Raw genomic sequence first — 17266 nt, 5'->3', positions numbered from 1 at the left:
CAGGTTTTAAGGGAGGAAAATTAAACAGATTTTCACCTCATATGCCTAGTCATTAAAATGAAAATAGAGTTAATAAGTATTTAAAATGATCTGCGAGTAAGGTTTACAGATTGGTTTTTACAGTCGAGTAAACTATAAGATGTAGGTATAAAATTGCCCTTTCCTGAGAAGCTGGTGTCTCTCTCATTACAAAGTTTTTGAAGATGGGCAAAGGGAAGGGGCAGAGCTTTACCAGGGGGTAGGTGATGATGAAGGCCACCCAGCCGATGAGCAGGAAAGTGCTCAGGATGATGGTGGCCATGTCCTTGAGCATGGAGTCCACGGGGGCCTCGGGCTTGGCAGGTGCATGAGCGAACTTCTCTTCCACATCCTGGGAAACCGTGGTAGGGGCATTTTCTGAAGTCTGGTCAACCAGGTCGATAACCTTGCGTGGGAGAGAGTGGCTACATCACTGCAAAATTTCTAGCCAGATATAAATGAGTCAAACAATCGAGAGAAGCAATTTATGAGAAATGCTATACTGTGAAATGTGTTTGATTTTTTTTTTTTTTGAAGCCCACCCAAGACCACAAAGCCTGATAATTGTAGCCTTTTTCAAAGCAACTGCTTTGGGAGGCCATGTACTATTGCAGTGATGGTAGCATCACTCAAAAACGGTTTAGAGCAGTACTTTTGAAAGTGTTTTCTGATCCTATATTCTTTCGAAAATCCTCACTAAAGGCAAAAACCTCCTTCGATGGTAGATTTGATATTTGGGGAAACTCTGAAATCATAAGTGACAAGTCTAGTGGAAGGCTGGTAGTCAATTTGGTAATACCATTCCACATTAAAAAAAGGAAAACCACACACACACACACACACACACACACACACAAAGCTATAAGGTAATAAAGCAGCTTTCTTATGTTGCTTGGAAACTTTCAGTGCGACTTCAAACACAAAGTCATTTATTCAAATATTCCACCATGTTTCAAAGGTTTTAAAAAGCATCAAAACCCTTTGTTAAAGCCCCAAATTAAATAAGATAAAGTGGAGCCTTGGCCCAAGCTCGTCAGAATCTCTGGGACTTCAAGAAAATGCACTGGTTTCTTCTGGAACATCTGCTATTCTGGGTGTGCCATTATTGTCTGCCTGATGAAATGGACACACAGCCTCCCTGGCACCCCCGACCTGCTCCGACCACTCCCCAGACTAACCTACAGACCCGCCCTCCGCCTCCTGCCAGCCCTCCCTCCAGAGGTGTCTGAGGTGTCCGGGGGTGTGGGTCATGGCCGGTCAGCAGCGGGCAGCTGAGGAATGTCTGCTGAGCATGTGACCAGAGACAACACTCGTTTGGTTATATTTGCTCAAGTGTGTTTGTTTTAAAAAGTTAGGCTCATTACGAGATAACTGCACCTCAGAGTATTTGAATGGACTTTTAAAGGACTTTTAATGGACTTTTCAAGATTAAATGATTAAGTAGGAAAATTTCAACTACAGCCATCTCTGGGGTGTTAGATTAAGGGTATTGTTTAATTTTCCTCTTTATATTTCTATTTTCTAAGTGTTTAATAACAAAAATATGCTTGACTTTAATCAGATCAAAATCACATCAAGATTTTAGGACACCGATGCGATTCAAGATCACCGTTTTAGGACTCAGTGTATTTCTCTGGCTGGCTACCTCTAGAGATGAGGGACAACTCAGTGTATCCTGGAATCTTAACCATCCATGTGACTTTCTTTTCCTTTCTCTCTGGATAAAATCTTAAACCTCTAACATGACTTTGTCATGATGGAGGAGCCCACATCAGCCAGCTACTCCCCTCCTCCTCTGACCCCGCCCACAGCCCGGGCCTCTTCTCATTCGCCAGCCCCTCATGGCAGGGCTGTCGGAGCACCAAGCCCAGCGGCCTTGGGATCCCCTCCCCACCATCGCACTGGCCTGCTCCCGCCCCCAGCAGAGCCACCCTCCAACCTGCTCCACCTGCCCTCTGCCCCAGAAGTCTGCCCATACGGCAGAGCAGTGGTCGCCCTGCCCCTGGTCTCTGATGGGGACACCAGCAGATGAGACAGAGTTGGAGTCCTGAGGGGATGGTGAGTGTCTCAACTGCAGCTCCAGGCTCCTGGTCTGTGGCCCCCTCCACTCTCTCCTCACCAGCTTCAGCCCAAGTATCCTGAGAGAACCCCAGAATGCCCACCGTGTGAACGGTCTCCCGACAAAACTCCCCTCAAACCATCCTAGTCAGGGTGGCGTCTGCCTCCAGCTGAGACCCTGATGGCAGGCTCTATCCCCCAGGGGTTAGGAGGCCAGCGCCTCCTGGCTGCTGCCACCAGGTAGGCCTCCTTGCCACCCAACGCCCTTTCTGCGGGTCCCCTGTGTCCCTGCCAGACCAAGCAGCCACAGTGGGCCACATCTGGCTTCACCAAACCTTAGGTCTCCGTACCTACTCCCTTATCTGCTCCTCACTCACTGCGGGGCTTGGAACATGGTTCCTCTGCAGGCATGTGACCCCATTTTCCACTGCTCCCTCCCCGGCAGCCTGTCTCCTCGGCCCCAGAGCTGGGCGTGCAGGGTCAGCGGCACCTCTGGGCCTTTCCCTCTGCTGCACTCGCCCCCCAGTGCTCTCTGCTTCTCTCTCATCATACGGCCTTTCCCACAGCCTCCCCTTATGCGCCCCTTCCTCTGTGTCCACCCTCAGCACTGCCTGCTGCTGGTACTGTACACCCTCCTCCCTCCCGGGCAGCCTGCAAACTCTCAGAGGGATGAGGACAAACCTGCCAACAGGAGCCAGTAACACCTGTCCCTTCCCCACACACCTCTTCAAAGCTCTTTTTCTCGGAGTCGGCAGGAATCACATTCTCCCGGTGTCTGGGCAGGTTGTTGGGGAATCTCTCCAGCATCTTGGTGGACGCTGACAGCGGGGTTTCATGGTGTCCTGCGAGAGGAAACAAAACCTCTAATGAGAACGGTTTCCCCGTACGGCGGTCACTCCGGACACTAAGCTTAGGCAACAGTTGCTGCCCAGTGAGGGGCCCATGACACAGGCGCTCAGGTTTGTAAAGTGAGAGAAAATGAGAGGCCATGACCAGAAACATCCCATCGAGACAGAAACTTCATTCTCCATGGCACGAATGCAGCCTTCTGGAACAAAGAAGTGTCCTTGTCATGACAGGGACTGGGATGTCGGGGACACGGTCAGAGCATGATTGTGTGGATAATTCCTAATCGAGCCTGTGTGCCGTGAGGCAGTACAAAGCTTCATCCAACACATCACTCCCCACAAGGGTACCAAATTCCCATCTTGGTATTTAAATTGCTCAGGCAGAGTTCTATACCCACAACCTAAACATGAGCTTCCAGCCCGGGAAGCAGTGAAGGGGTCCCAGGAGAGCGGCAGGACACGTCTGCTGGAGGGAAGGGGGTCGCCGGCTCCCAGCGTTCCTTCTCTGTTCCCCGCTCAACTATTTCAAGACTGCCTAGTATTTATTCATTCTGTGTTTACTGAGCATCTATTGTGTGCAAATTGCCATAGGAAAGGCAAGAGTTGAATAAAACAAGGAACTGAGGCTTGATGTGGCTTGACAATGCCTTTAGTGCTAAAATTAACCGACTCCACACACCACCCAAGAGAGCCAGCCACTCTCTCAGGCTGGGCTCTCAGCACCAGGACTACCGTCTCTCCTGTTCTCTCCCTGGGACCAGGTCTCTCCCCAATTCCAGTCTCACCCTGTGATCTGCCCACTGTTCTCCCAAACCTATCAAAGATTGTACGGTATGTATTTCCACGAGAGAACTAGTCCGAGCTACGTACGTTTCTTCATCTTGAGAACTCCTCTTTAACTCTCTCTCTGTAGGTCAGTTCTCTATCTACAATGTGACACTCTTCATTAAGGGAAACCTAGTGTTTTGAACCATCCCTGGTTCCCCTTGTCTTCCGAGGAACTCTTGAGAATGCAGGATCTCCTGAAGCGGTTGCCCACGTCAGATCTCAGACTCGCTGGTGGGGCCCAGGGATCTGAACAGGAGTACCTCCAGGGAACTCTGAGGCTCATTAACAGGAGACCTTCGCTCTAAGAGAAGTGAGGTTGCCCTTCCACAGGCCTCTTTGTGCTGCAGGGCCCTGCCTGCCTGCCTGCCCTCAGTGCTCCAAGTCCTGCCCCTCAGCAAGGCACCGACCAACATACTGCGATGGAAGTGATGGCCCAAATTCCCTCTCCCTCCTGGAATCCTTGCACCAGGCCTCTCCTGTAGCTGGGCCATTAGCTGTTATCACGCTGTGCTTTGAACCAATTGTGCTACAAACATAATCGTGAGCTCCTGAAACATTTCTGTACAAACCGTACCTGGCCTTTGTGATTTACCTCTCAGCATCCATTACGTCCAGGCTCCAGAGCCAGAAGCACAGGCCCTGCCCAGAACCTACTGAATCAGGATCTCTGGGGCCATGTGTGTCTGCCTGACAAGGCTCCCAGGGAAAGCTGAGAGCACCCCAGGTGAGGGCCACTGCGCTGGGGAAACCCATGGACCTCACCACTCAAGCTACTTTCAAGATTAATGGGGATGTCCTTAATGTCTTCCACAAAAAACCAAATCAAAGGACGTGTGTGGCCATAAATGGGCATACCCTTCTCCCGTGGCTCTCAGTCTTCACAAAGATTGTCCCGTGGTCCCACTGCCTTACTTAGAAATGACGAGCTCTGGAGTTTCTCCAAAGGGCCTTTGGAACTGCTGGTGCTTCCCTGATTACTTCTTCGTACTTTGTGGGGTTTCTCAGTTTTCTTACTTGGATGACCCTTCCATTTTAAAAGAATATCATTTTGCAACTGAGCCACGAAGACTTTTTCCCATATCTTTTATGGCCTCACATACACATTTCCTTAGTTTTGAATAATTTTTTCACTTCTTAACCACTGGTGGGCAGTCAGTGTCTCCCTTCACGGGTACAGAAAACTAAGTGGCCTTATGATTTTAATGGCCTCTGCCCATCAGCTCTTTTTTTCCTTCACTGTGGGCCCCTTCACACATGCTTTCCAAACTACTTCTGTTCAAAAAAGGGTAGAATTGTCTTATCTCCTTTGCCCAATATTTGGTAAAAATCATAACCAAAAGAAAAATGGCTACAAGGAGTGAGGATGAACGAAGAGCAACAAGACCTGGATGACTACAGAGGGAAGGCCAGGGCTCCAGCACATCCCGTCTCCTCTCTGTGACGCTCAGATACACCCCCATCCAGACACCATGGCCTTGCTGCCTCCCGGCCCCCAGTCTCCCAGGCCACTCCACATCCCTTCCCCGGCTCCCCCAGGCCTGAGCCCTCCGCCCTGGCACCAAGACAGAAAGTGGAGGAGAAAGCCCGTAAGTCCCTGTGTGCTCAGGCACTCCCATGGGGCTGCATCCTCCCGCCAGCCTCTGGGGCACGGAGCAGCAGACGTGGGGGGCTCCCCGGAAGGGCAAATCCAATTCAAGAAAACTCTGTCCTGCTCTAATTACTTGGGACACTTGCCAGAGACACAGCTCCTGTCACCTCGGCCTTCATTTATCACACTCCCAGCCCGGTGTCATCTCAATGTCGTATCTCTGGCTGACAGGAGCCTCCAATTCAATCCCAGGGCCCGTAGTGTTGGTGGCAGAAAAGAAGAGAAGGAAGAAGGTTCTGCCCCCTACTCCTGTGGCCCCGGGCTCCTGCTGTGGCTCTTGGACCCAAGTTCAGTCTCTTCACCACTTCAATCCCTCCTGCGCCTTCAAATCTTTCCCTCCCCAATCCTTCGCACCCACGCCCACACCAACTCCCACATGAACTCTTCCCATGTGAATTCAAACTAACGTTTTAGAACATCAGTTACACAATTTTTGAAGACTGACGTGGTCACCCAGCTACCCTGTTTATTTTCCTTGGGGGTGAAATATTTCAGGGTCTCAAGGACTAGCCTGGACGTGAACTGAGCACACAAGGCCGAGCTGAGGACCGTAACAGGCAATGTCGGCTCTTGGCCACCAGGAGGCAGCACGTCATCACCCGGGGCCGCGGGGAACCCAACTCTCACCTATCAGCAGCCAGTAGTTCCTCAGGTAGTTGAGCTTGCTCTTCCCTTTGAACCCGGGGTCGAACTTCAGGTCCGTGCTGGGCGTGATCACACACTCCCCCTTGTCCCCGATGGTGACACCGTCGGTCTGGGGGCCTTCCAGCAGAGGAAGGGTGCTGCCTCGGGGCTGTGGAGACAGACTGCAGTGAGGCCGGGGCGGCCCGTGCGGACCCCCGTGAGGACAGCAGTGCCCCTGCAGCGGCTTCACCTCCCTCGGGACGCAACAAGGCTGCACCAATGTCTTTCAAAATTCAGATGTCTTTTTAAACGTGGACATCTTTTTAAATTCTTACGTCTGGGTGTGAAACAGGAAGGGTGTGTGCAAAAGGCTACTGTGAGAAGCAGATATAAGCGAAGGAGTTCACAAATGATACAACTGGCGAGGGTGGGAAGGCGCCGGCCACGAGCCTGGCGCTGGCTTGGGCACCACTGGACCCAGGCAGGCGCGGCCTTGGGGTGGGAGCTGCTGACCAACTCACTGGGAAGACAGGAGATGCCAACCAAACAGCTCAAACGCCATAAGGACCAAAACAGTGGCCGGGTTCATGATGCCTCAGACACTTAGAGACACCGACCTGCGAGGTCCAAGGAGGCTGGACCGGCCATGAAAGGATGAAAAGGATTTGAAAAGGAAGAAGGAAGACAGGAGGCACTGGAAGTGTGAGGCACGGCCTGAACAAAGGCTAAGAAAGATGAACAGGGCGCTCCTGGGACTCAGGGAGAAGGTGAGTGTGCAGCCCCACAGAGACACCAGCGTGTGGTGGACTGGTAGCGGGAACTCCAGCCTGGGGAGTCTAGACTTGAACCCACAAGTAAGCGGGGCTTCCTAGGCTTAGGAGGCTGCTTTAGTCACAAGTCTCTCCTCGCAAAGCAGAACGTGGTACATGAAGAAATTGTTTTTGTGGATTTAAGATGTGTGTCGTGAGGAGAGGGTATATAGCTCAAGTGGTAGAGTGCATGCTTAGCATGCATGAGGTCCTGGGTTCAATCCCTAGCACCTCCTCCAAAAATAAATAAGTAAACCTAATTACTACCCCCCCCAAAAAAGCTTTGTGTCGTGCATCCGTAACTAACAGGATGTTCATATATAATTCAGTCATTCTTTGCTAAAATGGAGCACGAGTGGTGAGGCATCTGAGGGCCCCCATAGTGGACTTACCACAACAGCGACCCCCTCATGTACCATTGAGGGGGAAGCGTAGAGGCTGGTGGAGTACTTCCCAACGTACAGGGTGGGCCTAGGAGACAGACAGATACATGCATTCCACTGTCATTTAATTTCTGGATCTCACAGAAGGGAGATTTTTAGAAAGAAGTATCACAGCCCCAAATACCATCCCCAGGAAAAGTCACATTAGCCCCTGAGCTCAGAGTCATGGGGGTGTGAAGGTCCCTGCCCCGGGAACCAGGAGAAGTGGGCTGCAGGCCCCACTGTCGCTGCCTGTCTGCAAAGCACACGCAAGCCACCTGGCTGCTAGCCTTGGTTTCCTCATCTGCAAATGGCAGGGCTGCACTAGACTATGCCTGAAAAGCCCGCAGAAAGGGCCACGTGCAGCCACCATCCAGGAGAGACTGAAAGCTCGCAACCACCGCACGGCCTCCAAGACGGCCCTGGCAACTGCGCTGCCACCAGCACCCGCACCAAAATGTCTTGTGATTCCTAAAGATTCTACAACTTCTACAGAAGCACTGAGAGACAGTCAACTGCTGTGATCTGGACCCTGAAGCAAAGCGGATGCACAGGAGATTCCAAACTGGGTGAGACTTCTGGTGGGTGGTCTGCCCCTCTCTGGGGCATGGGACGGGGTGTCTGGCTTTATCCGTGGCTGTCAGCATGAGAACGCAGGGCGACACACCAGCTGGTTACTGTCAATAGCCAGTCTGGGGTGGGTCACCTACTAAATTCTCTAAACCTCTCTTAACAAACACTTTACAGCTGACTGGGGCTGTACAGCTCAGAGAACGCTGTCCTGCACCTTATCTCATGTGACCTTCCCCACAGCTCGGCAAACGGGAAACAGGCTCGGCAAGGCTAAGCGGCCGAGTTACGGGCTATCAACGGGTGCGGGTGGATAGCACCGGCCTGCTGAGTCGCAGACACTCGCACCCTAACCCTTTTCTCCTCTGATTTTTTAAAGAAAATATAACTTACAATAAAAATTTAGAAAATATAGAAAGTTAAAGAATAAATACATCTCTTATATTCCCACCACCTGAGAGATGTCCAGATTGTAATATAGTTACACTGGCAGTCTCCTTCTTATCCCCACCCATAATTTTAACTTATTTAATATTCAAAAATCTGAAGCATCAAGGGGTGCCCAGTTCTTAGATTCTTAGGTTTCTGAACCAGCAGGGCTTGGCTCTTTCTATCTCTCGTGGCTTCAGGGATTCCCACCGTGAGCCCTGACCCCTGGCGTTCGCCATGCTGCCGCTACAGGATCAGAACACCATGGTCACAGCTGCCCCCTCCTGCCCTGAGTCCCCCGACTCACGTCAGCTTGCTCTTGGCCTCCGTCTCCTTGGGGAATGGGTACTTCCACTTGGTGATGCGCCCCACCTCCCCGGACATGAAGGTCAGGTAGCGCAGGGTCTCCACAGCGACGTTGATGTGCATCACCTTCCGCAGGCCCTCCCGCTGCCAGATGTAGAAGGCCACCACGGGGGAAGCATAGTTCTGGATCCACAGGACGTCTCCAGATTCACTATCCACAGTTACCACCAGCCCATCGCCATTGGACACGAAGTGGGACATTTCTGTACAGATCAGATAAACACAGCATGTCGAGTCTCACCCCACCTTGCAACCACATCCTCTGCTCTCCTGACAAGTTGCAGTCACTCAGCTAAAGGAAACCAGCCTTCTGGAGCATTCTCAGATCACCTCTGAACAAGTTCACTTGTTTCCAATGAACTCGCTCACGCTCTCTGGTATCAAGACACTGAGCACTGCCCAGTTTATAAACATAAGAGAGGAATGCCCTCTCGAAGGCAGTTTGCTTGGTAATGTTCCCTCTTCACTTGGTGACAGCATTCTGTTCAGTTAGTGAGAGTAAATACTGAGGAGAAAGGAACCGATGGCAATCCTGTGAACTTGGCATTGTACAGCAACCATCTCGAACCCACCGGTCAAGCTGAAAGTCAGAGCTGAGCACTGACGCTGCCCACACGTGACCACAGAGATTTCTGTCAGACGCTCAGGTGCCGGTGTTAAGACGGCAAAACTGGCTCTCAGCTTTCATTTGAGTTGGGGGAATGTTCACGAGAGAAACAGGTGGTGGATGAGCACACTTAGGGAGCAGGAGGTTAATGTCACAAGCTGATGTTCAATTCTGTTTGTCATGGGCTCGAAGTCCATTCCTTCTGTGACACAGAGGGACTCAACAAAGTGTGTCCTCCCTCCTCTCAGGCTAAACTCGCTACCGTTTCACCCGGGTCCCCTCCACACTTGTCTCCCAGGCCCCTGCCTTCAACACTGACTGCTGAAGTACTTACACAAATCCATGGCAAGTCCAGCAAGTCCTGAACCTGGTGGCCGAGTATCTTAAGAGGAAATCCAGGTTTCTGGAGCCCTGGTTTCCCCGTAGGTCACACGCACCCAGGCCACCCGGGGGAACTTACTGTAGTCCCCGTCGTCCTCGGGCAGCGTGGCCGCGTAGTCGAAGTAGGTGGCGTTCCACCGCAGCTCGCGGGTCTTGGTGTCGTACATGGTAATGGTGTACTCTGGGGAACACACACCAGCCTGTTACCCGGAGGGGCCGCGGCGCCTGCGGAGCTGCTGACCTCATCTAAGTCACAACAGACAAATCCTCCCTAAATGGCATGTAAAAAAGTCCAGGCCATCCATGTGGAGAGAGAAAAGCCATGTGGAGGAAAACAGAGTCCCTGACACATGAGTGAACCCAGTCAGCAGCAGAGATAAGCCGCCTGAGCTGTGCCCTTGAACTCAAGACTCACAGAATCATGAGCAAAGTCACGGTGTTGTTTTAAGCCACTTAATGTTTTTGGGGGTTTATCATATAGCGATAAAGAGCTGACATCAGAAATTGGCACCAAGACATGGGATGGTGCCGTAACAAAAACCTAAAACAGATGGCACTGACTTTGGGACTGGGCGGCAGATGGAGGCCAGAAGAGCAGTAAGGATCCTGATCCTGGAAGCTGAAAACGGTGACCCAGGTTAGGCTGTGGTGACACGATTAATAACTTGCAGTAACTTGGAAAACAGAAAGAAAGCACTGAATGAACTTGTGGATCTGGCGAAGGAGATTTCCAGGCAGAATGCAGAAGGCGCCAAATGGTTTCTCTTAACTGAATACATTATGGTGCAAGGCAGGCAAACTAAAGAAGAAACCATTTGGTGTTCAAGCTGAGTACAGAGGAAATGTACAGGGTCCGGGACTGATGCTCCAGTTGGAAAAGATTCTCAGTGTAAAAAATGGTCTTAGGGCAAAGATCAAGTTTAGGTACTACCACTGAAAAATGGTGTCGGGGTCAAGATCAAACCAAAGGTGAGGCTGTAAGACCTCAGAAGGATTTAGGGGGTCCTTCACAGACCCTCTGCTGGGTAAGAGTGCTGTCCCATACCTCAGAGGAGAGGGGTTTGTGGCTATGGCTTTATCTAATGGCGTAGACTATAGCGTGACACACAGGAAACCCACAAAGATTTTTCAAGGAGTGACATCAGCACGGACTGAAAAAGCCAGAGACAGTCAAAAGTTGCGGGGTGGGGAAGCCTCTATAGTCCCAGCTTTCAATGGACAAGGAACAGATTGAGAAAGCGACAAAATCCTAACTCTTTCTTATGGAAGAGAGAGGACTTCTCAGAGGGAAGGGCCAGGCTGCTAAGAATATACTGGGGAACCAATTCCAGAGGGCAAGACTGGGCCCTAGTGAAGGAATCTTCCCCCACTTCAGAGTAGGGGAACCCGAAAACAAGTGCCTGGCTGGATTCCAGAACCACTACGGACCAGGGACTGCTACGTGGCACTCTTTCCTTCCCTTTTTGAATGGGACAGTTTTCTGCAGGGCTCCTACTGTCTCAGCATTGTGTGATGGAGGGGAGGGAAGAGGTGGGGTTGGGGGAGAGATAATGTGTCTCTTTAATTCACAGGTCTCCAGATCAAGAGGAGCCTCACCCACTTCCAAACCTGATGTGGATCACAAGATAGGGAATTTGAGCCCCTGCTGTGACTGGCCTCCGAGAGTCCTGGGGAGGGGTGAGTATATTCTGCATGTGGGAGGGTTGTGAACTAACACAACCAGAACCAGTGGCAGTGTCTGCAAAGATCACCACCCCCAATCCTCTCATCCCTGTAATGCACCTGTCAGTCTTCCCATTAAGAGGCTGGGTCTCTTTCCCCACCATTTCCCTTGATTCTGGGCTGGCCTCTTGACTTGCTTTGACCAACAGACCGCAGTGAAAGTGAAATTCCAGGACTTCCGAGCCCAGGCCTTTGAGGCATCGTAACGTCCACTTTTACTCAAGAGGCGAACTCAGTTGCCAGGCTATCTGCGTGGAGCTGAACCAAGGCCCCAGACATCTGAGCGAGCCCAGCCAGCAGTCTGTAGAGGGGAGGCCAACCATCCCTGTAGAGCCCTTCCCAATTCCTGACCCACGGAACTGTGAGCAGTAAAATGTCGGTGTTCAAAGCCACTAAGCTAGGGTGGTCTGTTACGCAGCGACAGACGGTGAAAACAACAGACAGCTTTCCACACCCGCGCACACACGCTCCACCCAGCGCCAGCGCAGCCCAGCTCCCTCAGACACCGCAGTTCTACCTGAGAAGCAAACACTGTTTATTCCTGGGTGAAGGTGGAGCCACTACAAGGCTTTACTTGATGGAAACAGTAAACAAACCAACCAACCCTAAGTGGCCACTACAGTTGGAATACTTGATTCTTACCAGGGGGTGGGAGTTAGTGGAGGGTCCCACAGTTTTAAGAGAGACACCCGCCAACCCTCACTGGTTGCAGGAGAGCCCAGGCAGTTTCCAGGGCCCAAAACTAGTGTCCCTCATGTTTACAAAAGCAATGTTTCCCACAGCACCTGAAGGAAGGTTCTGTCTCTCTTCTTTTAACAGATTTGGCTACCTGAACGTTTAGACCTAGATTTAGTGCTCAGTTATAACGATCTTATCCTAGATTTTTGGTATAGTTTTTTCATACTAAACATTTTCTTGCTTCCCCCTTCAGCTCTATTTTCACTGTTGGTTCCACAGTCTTTACGGGGTACTGGTATAGGCCAGGTGCTGCACTCATGAAGGGAGTGAGGTGGATCCCTGGGCCACCCACTCACTCGTTGTGGCCTCTGAGCACCCAGTGGGCCAGCACTGAGCCCGCTGGAGACTTGGCAGGTGCACAAGACCAGGTCCTGCTCTCAGGAAGCTGACAGTCTAGTGGGGGAGGCAGAAAATAGGCAAATATCACTTAGAAACATGCAGTGTCAAGCACTGAGAAGGAGGAGGAGGCTGAAAAGAGACGAGATGGGAAACAGTGCAGCAAGGAGGTTGCGATGCCCATAAAGGGCCAGTGATGGGCAGTGCGTGGAGGATGGGACGGCTGCCGTCCCTGGGCTGGGGGGTAGGGGGGTGCGGCTGTGAGGTTAGGGAGGCTTCGCAGAGAGGGTGCCTTTTGAGCAGCGTTGGGAAAAAGAGTGGACACCGGCCAAACAGGCAAAAATGTGGGTGCCTGGTAGAGATGGACCTAAGACTCCAAGTTTTTTAAAACAGCACTGGTTATTCTGGAAACTGCAGGTAGTTCGCCCTGCCTGGAAAATGTCAACGGGAGGGAAGTGCAGCGAGGGAGGAGACAGAGGAGGAGCAGCTACATCACTGGCTTTGTGGGCTGCGGTGCAGTTTGGACCATAATCCTGGGGCAATGGGGAGCCTCTGTAGGGGGGCTTTTAAAGGGGCACAACGGGGTAAAATCTGCATGTGGAGAAGACAGGTCTGGCAACCTTCTGGAGAATGAAGCCCAGAGGCAGAGACCCAAGGGGAGGCTACTTCAGGTCCTTTTTTGCAAACAGGTAGGTTGTACTTGACAAAAGGTTCCTTCTTACCTGTTCGCCCAAGATACAGAAGAGAGGTTGATGGGCACAGACTATCTGCAAAGGCCGATGACAAAGTCTGCTGCTTCTCCCCGGTCAGGAGGTCAATAACATACCAAATGTCCTGCTTTTTACCTGAAAGGTCACAAGGACAAAGTGTGGTTTACATTCGCCCAACATTGAAAAAAAAATCACTACCAAACTAGTAGCCCCAGGTGTTCTCTTGAGCTGAGAGACAGGCCTGAAATTCTTACGATGTCAAAGACATTTCTATGATGCTCCAAGGGTGATGAGGTTAATGGTAATGTGGAGATAATAAAACTTCTCGGGCCACTGAATCTTATAACCAGTTAATAACCTAGTCATGGTATAAAAATTTCTCCAAGCCTAATAACATAATAACTCACAGGTTTTATTGCTTTGATGAGTGGCCTTAAATTAGAAGAACCTGGGTTATAACGATAATCCTTTTCCCACAGACTAGGATCTATATAAATCCAGAGAGGTATCCAGGGGTTCATCTCTCTGGTAACCATCATCCATATATCTCAACAGCCCTACTAATGAGCCCTCACGTAAAGAAGATCTACAGTTACCATTTACAGCTCTAATGAGCTGGTACCTGTGAAGAGGCGGCAGAGCTGGTGGCAGCCTGGCACAAGAGAGGCCAAAGTTAGCTCAGCCTGTGACCCCCGCCAGTACGTGACTCCTCAGCCACACGCCACCCTGTCACCTCAGTTGGCTGATTAAAAGGTATAAACAGGTAGAGAGCATGGCCAAATAACACGATTAGGAAAACTTAAAGCATAAGTACCAAGGCTTATGTATACAGAGCATCCGGCTGATGGCAAGTTCCTAAGAAAGCTGCTTTATAAACACAGGATATAATTACCACTAAGATTTCAACATAAATACAGTTAGCGCCTGAAGGCCAATACATACACCCTGATGGGCACACTTCTGCTTTGTAAGGCAAGACCTCTGGTCAGTTGTCTTTTCCTATGTTATTGGCCAAAAGTTTCCTATTTCAAGGGACTCTTGGAAGCAGAATACTGAGATGTCAGCAAGATCATGGGGCTTTAGAATTCGCTAAAGCTACATTTAGTCCTAACAGATGTAGCATACATGCCCAGTCCACACGCCTGAAACTTGTCTGTGGATCATAACTCTCCGTTCTCAATGACAAAATCTTAATATGAAAGAGATATGGAGATAGAGAGAAAACGTCACCAAACAGCTGTGACCAGAACCCCTTTCCATCTGCCGTGGCACCCCTCTGTTATCTAAAGGACTGTCAGAGTCGGCTAACTCAGGTACCACTTCAACGGATGGACTGGGCAACAGCCACAACTTTTAACGCACCCTAAGTGACGGACTGTGGGCCAGAGCTGGACGCCCAGACAGAGACATTGACAAGGATGGTGAGATGCTCCGATGGGCCCGGGGCACGGCCCAGAGGAGAGAGAAAGCCCGTGCTGATCACTTCCTCTGACTCCCCGGGCTGGGGGCTTCCTCATTCTGAAGGTGTGGAAGGAAGCAGGAGCACCAGTTTCCTTTGCCAAAAACTTAAAATCCGGTCTGTGCTTGAGGCCCAGAAACAGACACAGCTCCCGAGGGATGAAGAGGTAACAAGCACTTTCAGTCCCTCAGAAAGAAAGCTGCTTTATGAATACAGAACGTTATCACTACTACACTTTCCAGATAAATACAGCTCTCCTTTGTGCTACAAATGCATTTTTATTGACATTTTGGCAGCAACGTGGTAAAAGAAAAGCAGGTGATCTGATGCTTAGAAAGATGTGACCTCTGTAGGTATGAAGGCAGCTTATCTAAGCAAGCTGTTAAGTGCTGTTTTTACCCAATATTCTGATAGCAGGAAATACTAAGAAAGCCCTATAATTAATAGGCAGGGCCTGGCTTCCCTTTCTTGGCTCAGACTATTGTATTCACTTTAAATTTCATCCAGTTGCTCTGGGTATGTTGCAATCTTTGAATCGCAGGGGTAGGTCAACACAGCAGCTGAAAGCTTGTTAAATGAGTAACCATATTACTGGTGTCACGTCTGCTCCCAAGCGGGGGGAACCCTTTCTTAATTGGTCAGCTGATCCTGGCGTGAACCAGCACAAGGGAGGCAAGAAAGACCTTTCCCAGAAGGGATGGTGGGGGAGTGAGTGCACACCTCCCTCCGACACGCCACTCTCCCAGACTCTGGGGTTCATTTCCAATGGGATCAAAGTTTTGCAGTGGGGAAAACAGGAACTCTTACCCATGTAGAGGATTCCATCTGAACTTCGGCATGGGGATGCCTGCACCAACTCCGGGATCGTAAAGGGAAGTTTCTTTTAAAAAAAAAGAAAGAAAGAAAGGGAAAGAAAAAGCAAAGGGAAAAAGAAGTTAACCAAGTCTTGTGCAATTATTACAATTTTACTGCACACATTGTTTCTGTTACCCAATTCTGCTAAAAAGAGAGAAGCATTCTTGATGGTAGAGGGGAGTGTTCCTAACTGGAAACCAAGGAGAAGAGGTACCCCAGGCTCCCCCAGCCACTTGCGACAAGCCCTCGGCTCCCAGGACCTGGGCACTGTAAATGCTAACTTCCTTTCCTCCACAAGCCCCTCAAAATTGCTGGTCCAGAGCACTTCTGGGGATGACACAACTTTGCTGAAAAGACACACAAATATGGAGAGTTACAGAATCTTTGAAATTCGGGGGCAGCAGGGACAGAAAGAATTCTCCTGTCTTGGAAAATCGTTCCAGAGCCGGCCAGACAGAATAGAAAACGCTCTTTGGGGTGGGAGGGAGCCCTGAGACTGCTGTGAAGAGAAGCAGCCTGGGTGACCAGCTGAAGCCCCAAGGGAAAGGAGTCACTTTGTGGGTAACACAGGAGTTCGAGGTGGGAAAAGAAGTTCTGATAATTCTTCAGCAAATAATTCTCTACTGAAAAACAAAATAAAACTGGGCCTTTGGGTATGAAAAGGAGGTTATGGTAGGTGCCAGGAAAAGAAACTCAGGGCAATCCACATGTTTCAACTGAATTTCATCATAAAACCGATTCTTCTGAGTCTACAGCTGACATCTGACAAGTTCTTCTGGCCGATGTTTGTTTCAGAATACTTTATTTTTGGAACATTCTGTGTTCTTGAAACTGTCCTGTAGATGCCTGCTTCTATGACACTGTCACCTTTTTGTCCACGAAAGTAAAGATTTTTCTCTAGCTTTAATAAACAGAACTTTAAATAACCAATAACGTGTGGATTTTCTCATCATCCCAACATTGAAACTAAGACTTCGAAAAGGAAAACAATGCCACGGAGAGGCTGCAATGACTAGGTTTCCAACAGATGTTTCAGAGGATCAGAAAGTTGTCATAAGGCTTCCAGCCTGGAGTGCTGTGGGGTCCGCTGAGCACGGCTGCCTTGGGCCTCCTGATTCAAGGCCCAAGCTGGAAACTCGCTGTTCCCGGAGCGGCTAAGTCACAGCATAGGGAGGCTTTCAGGTGGTGATAAGAGGGTCCTTCGGAAGGTGGAGCTCTTGGGAGCCTCCCCCACCCCAACCCCTGACGCCGTGGCCTTGGGCACATTCCTCCACCTAGATAGGCGGTTTCCCATACCTCTAATGTGGAGATAACTCCTATATCCCAGAGGGCTGCTGAGATGTTGGAATGAGACACTTTATACAAAGTCTTCACAAAATAATTCTGAAATACCCAAACTAGAACTCACAGGACACTTATGATCTAGACCAGTGGTTCACAAACTTGGCTGCACATGGGAATCATGCAGAGCCTTTTACAACCTTTTACTGAAACAGAGCCTACAAACAGAGCTCATGTAAGTGTACGGCTCGTTAAATTTTGCAGAGAGAAAATGCACCCCTGCAACCAGCACCAGATGAAGAAATGGGACGTTTTCAGCACTCTGAAAGCCCCCTTCTTGCCTTCTCTTCCAATCACAACCGCTGCCCCCTAGCCACCTCAGGTAATAAACCATCATCCTAACCGCCAAACAGCATAGACTAGTTTTTCCTGTCCTCACGCTCCATAAAAGTGAATCACTCAGTGTGCAGCCTTTCTCGCTGGTCTTTTATCCAAGCTTCTGCTGGTGAGGTTCATGTATGTTGTGCAGAGTCACAGATTGTCTGTTCTCACTGGTG

General features: G+C 50.2%; 1 protein-coding gene across 2 annotated transcripts in view; it reads right to left on the bottom strand.

Moving 5' to 3' along the window:
* The window catches only part of ERN1 (endoplasmic reticulum to nucleus signaling 1), a 77113-nt gene that overhangs the window by 17125 nt on the left and 42722 nt on the right, over window positions 1–17266 (bottom strand). The window contains exons 5-12 of one of the 2 annotated variants that reach the window (XM_032457078.1): window positions 15381–15453; window positions 13127–13249; window positions 9688–9789; window positions 8562–8823; window positions 7226–7304; window positions 6028–6193; window positions 2800–2918; window positions 233–424 (exon numbers count right to left, since the gene is read on the bottom strand). In XM_032457078.1, the coding sequence (XP_032312969.1) occupies window positions 233–424; window positions 2800–2918; window positions 6028–6193; window positions 7226–7304; window positions 8562–8823; window positions 9688–9789; window positions 13127–13249; window positions 15381–15453 (1116 nt within the window). Of the gene's footprint in view, window positions 1–232; window positions 425–2799; window positions 2919–6027; window positions 6194–7225; window positions 7305–8561; window positions 8824–9687; window positions 9855–13126; window positions 13250–15380; window positions 15454–17266 lie in introns of those variants that run through there. The other variant, XM_032457079.1, reaches the window with a different exon arrangement.

This window comes from Camelus ferus, chromosome 16 (genome assembly GCF_009834535.1).
Source record: "Camelus ferus isolate YT-003-E chromosome 16, BCGSAC_Cfer_1.0, whole genome shotgun sequence".
Taxonomy (NCBI): domain Eukaryota; kingdom Metazoa; phylum Chordata; class Mammalia; order Artiodactyla; family Camelidae; genus Camelus; species Camelus ferus.
This window is presented reverse-complemented; position numbering and strand designations above follow the sequence as displayed.